General features: G+C 37.2%; 2 protein-coding genes across 2 annotated transcripts; one reads left to right on the forward strand and one right to left on the reverse strand.

Annotated features, from left to right (window-relative positions):
• The first annotated feature begins 427 nt into the window (after window positions 1-427).
• On the forward strand, window positions 428-652 carry SMIM15 (small integral membrane protein 15). The gene has a single exon (XM_010295660.1). The coding sequence runs from the start codon at window positions 428-430 to the stop codon at window positions 650-652; it is 225 nt and encodes a 74-aa protein (XP_010293962.1).
• A 1863-nt stretch (window positions 653-2515) lies between these two features.
• NDUFAF2 (NADH dehydrogenase (ubiquinone) complex I, assembly factor 2) lies at window positions 2516-3756 on the reverse strand. The gene is made up of 2 exons (XM_010295661.1): window positions 3733-3756; window positions 2516-2773 (listed from the first exon to the last, which is right to left on the reverse strand). The coding sequence occupies exons 1-2, from the start codon at window positions 3754-3756 to the stop codon at window positions 2516-2518; spliced, it is 282 nt and encodes a 93-aa protein (XP_010293963.1).
• Between the last annotated feature and the right edge of the window lie 2400 nt (window positions 3757-6156).

A 6156-nucleotide genomic window follows, 5' to 3' on the forward strand; every position in this document is an offset into this window, starting at 1 on the left:
CTCGCTGCCGAGGCAGTTTTTACGTTGTTTTTGGCTTACCGGCTATTGCTAGTGACTCTTGAAAGCACTGACTGCCCCGTCTCCCTCGCCTCCCTAAACAGAGCCGGGCTCTTCCCTTCTCGTCCAAAGCAACATGGACCTCACTTGTTTTCCACGTAGCAATTTTTTTTCTTGGTAGTATCTGAAGCTCTGTTGGATGAAATGCCCAATTATACTGTAAATACTGTACTTTAAGGTAGGGTCAACGCTTACTTTCACATACTATATGCTACTTTGCTAGAAGTTAAAGCTGACCTTGCTCTTTAAGAAGGAAAGATGATGATTTACATGAAAATGGTACTTGCTGTCTACGTGTGCTTTTATCTTTCTGAATACTCAAGAAATGATTATTATTCCATAGGGTCTTCCCAATAGAAAACCAGCAAAAATGTTCGACGTTAAGGCTTGGGCTGAATACATTGTGGAGTGGGCTGCAAAGGACCCATATGGCTTTCTTACTACAGTGATCTTGGCCCTTACACCATTGTTCATAATTAGTGCAGCACTTTCATGGAAGCTTGCAAAAATGATAGAGGCCAGGGAGCGAGAGCAAAAGAAGAAACAGAAACGCAAAGAGAATATTGCAAAAGCCAAACGACCAAAGAAGGATTAAAAGGGGAAAAATAGGCCTTCCTTGTGCAAAGAATCCATTTTTTCAATGAAACACTCGTACATTTTTCTGTTGTAACTGTCCTTTGATACTTGATCCTGTTATTTCTTGAAGTATGAAATTTAATCTCTTCAATGTATTTTTTTTTTCTGCTGAGATGACTTGCGTGACACTTGTTAAAATGATTTAATCTACTACTTGTGTTCTAGTGCAGGTTGTTTTTCTAAATTTGCATGTTAAATTAAAAAAATGAAACTGCTGGGTGGCTCTGGAGGTAATTTTTTTTTTTTCCTTAGCTAAGCTATGACTTAACAAGTGTCTTAAAACTGTCATATTATGGGGATAATGTGAATGGTAAACTGGATTAGAGAAAGGCAAGTGTTGGAATACCTTCAGCAGAGCCTTCCTCCTTCAGAAACTGCCTTCCAGGTAGCAAAATGCTGGCATACTCGAAAAAGTCGAAGTGGGGTTTGTGTTGTAAATATGCCAAGATTATTTAACCTTAATTCCAATCTGTGTTTTTCTAACAGAAGTGATTAATTTTTCAAAGCCTAATTTTCATAAATTGTCTAGTTCTGAAGAGCTTGTGGCAGTCATTGGGTTGTTAGACTCTGCGTATTTCTAAACAGCAGCACAGAGTTGTGCTTTCTAGCAACTAGTCCTTTATTATGTTTAAAAATAAAACCTTAAAATAATACCATTGTTCAAATAAGGAGACCTAAAGAGCTGGCAGACACCAAGGGGTATTAGAAGTGGGAAGTCTAATCAAAATGACTTGAAGTAAGTGTGAAGTATTGTTAATCCTCTGTCAGTTTTGTTGCTCAAGTCATTCTAATGATGCTTGCTATTTCAGCACTACAAATACACAGGGTTAAGTCTCCACTGTTGTGTCTCAAGTTTTGTGAGTTGTGTATGTGTTCCACCTTTGATACCTAAGTAGCTTAAAACACATGGAGGAGAACTGATGAAGGATGCAGTGCATAAATAAATTTGATACTTTTTCAAAAAATTGTTTGGTCTTTATTTTGACTTGAAGTTTTCAAACATCATTCATAAGCAAATAATCTGCACATTTTATGTATCTAAACTATGGCCAAAAAGATCTAATCATTATGGGAAGTCTCCAAGCATACATTAGAAAGAAAACCAATTTTTCTTTTAAAGTATTAATGACAGTCCCTTGTCCCAAACCCTATGTTATTTTCCAGCAGTTTTACCAAGTGCTTCTATTATAGTAGTTATATGTAGCTTAAGTCAGCCTGATTTTATTCTGTGCTTACTCCTGGCTGCAAATCAAACATTCAAATAAGTTGATTTTTTTCTTAAAATTTAAGTTACAAGAATGTCTCTAACACTGTGTGTAGTCAGTACAGTGTCGTAGTGATTCCTGTTAATAAAATCAACTTTTCAATCCACTTGCCAGAGGAAAGCCACTGCCACTGCTAAGGGAATAACATGCGTTCTGAATAACTACCTTAAGCTGATGCCTAGATTTGGGAAAATTTAAGTGTACTGATTAACTAAAAATTATTACATCGAAAAATTTTAAAAATAAATGAGTCTTCAAGGAAAAAACAGTTTAGAATTTAAGAAAATTAAGTTAGCTAGAGAACCTTCTACCTGTAGTTCCAGGAGTAACTGATGAAGAGCAACTGTCAAAAACAGATGAACTTAGTTAAACATCCTGTTTTTCAGTAAACCCAAATGTTTTACAGTACCTTGTCATGATTAAGCCTATTTGAACAGTTCCGCAAAAACAAACTGCTTTAATACTACTTTATTGCACACTCATGTGTATATATAACAGCTGTTTATGTTGTCTGTTAAAATATTTATCCATTAGCAGTATCTGTACATTACAATTGTTTATTTATTATGGCTACTACCGCTGCCTGGTGGCATCCAGGAGCCTGGCTGAAAGGTGCTCGCGGTGCTTGTTGGATCTTGTGAAGGCTCCTTCTTCCCGTAGTAAGGGGCTGATGCGTGGCCTTTAACACGAGTATGAACTGGTTCAGCAACAAGTCCCTCCTTGTATTCCTTGGCCTGAAGCAGCTTATCCCTTTCAGACACATCTTTGATTTTCTGTTTCATTTCTTCTCTGTATTTTTCATTCTTAAGAATCTCCTAACAACACAGTAGAAAGATAATTAGATAAATCAGAAGTAAATTCAATACACAATGCTGGAATAAAACATTTTAAGCAATCATTCTTTTTCTTAATTTTATAATCCAAATTTTCAGGTATGTAGGTAAAATAAAGCGTGGCAAATTTTTTTTTCTACAACCGCATTTTCAGCCCTAGTTTAAAATGTTCTTAATGTTTTGATCACATTGAAACAAAACTGCATTGTGGTGTTCCAGTTTCACTATTCTATTGGATCAAAAAGGAAAAGAGTAACAGTCATCAACAGATGTGAAAATGCATTAAAAATAAGGCTACCTTTTACATTGTTTTCTCTGTAGGACTTGCTACTATACACCTATTTATCACTTGCATTTCTTCCTCTAACTGGCCTATGACTTCAGGTATCTGTGCCCCAGGGTGGTGCAGTTTTGGGAGAAACGTGCAGCCTTGACTCTGCTAGTAGAAAAGCCAAAGCCATACAAGACCAAGAAAGAAATAATAATAAAAAAATAATAATTAAGCTAGGACAGAACTGAAATGACTGAGATGGCACTAGTAACTCTGGAGAAAAAACAACGGGGCTGGGGACAAGCATAAAATATCCCTGATGGAAACCCTGCCCCAGAAACTCCGAAGACAGCTCAGTGAGGCCAAGGACTAGCATGGTCCAAGAGGCAAGGGAGGCCAACACACTCTCAGCTGATGACTGCCTGGCCAGCAAAGGTGAACTGGGTGTTGTGATGAGGATACTAAACACAACACTGCTTAGGCAAGCTGTACGTTAACTCTAGGTATCTACCAGGTGTGTAGGCTAAAAAAATGTACTGAATTCATAAAGGGTGTAAAATCATACCTACTGCCACTGCAGAGGTAAGAAATTCAAATAAAATTGACCTAGTTTTAGAGGGTTACCTCCACTCCTGATAAACTCAAGCAACTATCTGATGCATGATCCTACCGCAAGGATGAAAAACCCACCCATGACGTGTATTCAGAGAAGGCTCGTACAACTTGCTGGTTCAACTTTGTGAAGCTCTGTACTGAAGCAGGGCTGGGTACACGTTAAAGCTGGAAATTCACTAATAAAGATGACCTGAACTGGGATTTGGCTGCTTCCACTGAGAAATGCTGAGGCTATTAGTTGAAGCAAGTGCAATTGCTGGCTTGTCCACAGGTATAACAGAAAAACAGCTGTTAGTAGACCTTGCCATCTTGTTCAGAGGAAAATACAAAGAACTCCCAAAGTAAACACAAAGAAAAAAAGCCCTGAAAAACACTGGTTTAGTTTTTATCTGTTAGCATATGTTTCCTATTAGAAGAATGATTTGCAGATTCTGCTAACAAGACTTCTCTCTGCTTTTGTTAGGGCAGATAGTGACTATTAGAAACAAAAGCAGAAAGTTGATAAGAATTTTTATAACGCAACTTAACTGTAATCAACACTATGTAACAAGGAAGCTGCTAATATCTACGTTTAGACTGGGATACAGGAGGAAAAAGGCTGAACAGCTTTCCCTGGATTGTAACTACATGGAAGAGCTAAGGAGAAACTAGACTGCTACACTTCTGAGTAGAAGACCATGACATGATTTTAGGAATGGCATTAAAATACATATGATTTTGCTAAAGTTGACATAGCAAGTATGTGAACATTCAAGAACATTTAAAAAGGCAGCATTTAAAGAAAACCTTGTCTTAGAGATATCATGAAAACTAACACCTTTTTCTGCATCCTTAATTGCCACTATACTTAAATTCACAGATGCACAGAGCAGAGGCAAAATATTTCACATACCTATAGAGCATGAAAATACACAAGCAGCACATGAACAACTTTGCAAACTGAAGGCGGGAGGGGGAGGAGAATATTCTCCCATACTCAAATAAAAATATTGCCAAGCCTAACAAGGTCAAATTTTCAACAGTCAGTAGTACAGTAAAAACTCATTATAATGTCTCTCAATTCTGTCTTTGTTTACCACATGCCTGTATAAATCTACCATGACCCTATTGATTTCAAGGGGATTACTCCTATGGTGCTTGTATTACCCCACTACTAAGAAACAAGGTCATATACCTTTGTGATATCTGAAGACTGCATCATCTCTGCCAAAACAGCATGAAATGATTTATTAAAATACGAATGTAATTCACTTACTGTGAACAGCTACTTACTAATGTCAAATCCTTTCCAGTGATTGCTTTAACAAAGTTATCTTAGTCAGGTAATAGCAGCTGTAACTAAATTCCAAATGCTCCGCGTCCATTTTAAATGTTGATGTATAATTGTCATCTGGTTTTCAGACTCAAGTAAGGCTCTTTTAAATCATCTTTCACTGGCCAAAGTAAAGTTGTGATTTAGTAAAATAACCATGTTGATTTTGAAAAAAGCATGAGGAATCATACTCATTAGCAAACACAGAACAAAAAAAAAAATCGAAGTGCCTTCTTCAGAATCCTCTATACAAGCCACACCAGGACAAAATTTTTTCAAGTTCAAAGTATCTGCACGCACCCATTTTATGCATTAAATTTATGCCACTAACATGTACACTGAAATTACGGTTCCTGTGCTCAAGCTAAAGAAAATGTGAATCCAGATTCTTGTGTCAATTGGCACATTAGAAAAACAGGGTCAAATAGATGAATTTTCTTAGCATAAATATCTTGTCCTTTGATACCGGCGAGTTTGTTCTGTGGAGTTCTGCCACAGGCACTGAGTCCTTCCTGTTTCTAATATTATCACCAGCAAATACTTCATCCTCAATTTTCACTAGAACATATGCTTTGGTTTTAAAAAAAACATTGTGATTGCATTTCTAAATACTATTGGTTCAATTACCATAGCCACTGCAGTTTGAAGCAGTTATGAGACTGAAGTTTCTCTGCCATTACAAGCACGTAAATAAAAGATCCAAGTAGTTCCATATCTGAACAGGATAATCAACTTAGTTCAAAATGCCAATTTTAATGAAACTATTGCATGCATATTTATAGAAGGAATTATCCCTAAAACACACTAGAAATGTGCAGGATCTTTATAACTAATCTTCCAAATTTGGTTTCAGTTTATCTGCATGGCTCAGTACAACTAAATACAGGGAGTGTCAGAAAGGTTCTTCCCCAGACACCCTCCTGCTTCTACAGGGCTCCCCATCACCTGCTGAAGAGTGGTAGAGAAGCCAACATCTGCTGGGCTCTTCTACCCATGACAAACAGCTTGTAAATCTACATGGCACCACAGGCTCTTCCAAATCACCTGCACACAGCTACATTTTCACTTTGAGGCTCTGTGGCTACCCAGCCCTTTACTGTTTGAAATACTGTAAACAGTGACTGGCAGCAGAAAGTTGTTTTTTTTTCTTTTTTTTTTCTTTTTTTT

This window comes from Phaethon lepturus, unplaced genomic scaffold (assembly GCF_000687285.1).
Source record: "Phaethon lepturus isolate BGI_N335 unplaced genomic scaffold, ASM68728v1 C14031850, whole genome shotgun sequence".
NCBI classification, from domain to species: domain Eukaryota; kingdom Metazoa; phylum Chordata; class Aves; order Phaethontiformes; family Phaethontidae; genus Phaethon; species Phaethon lepturus.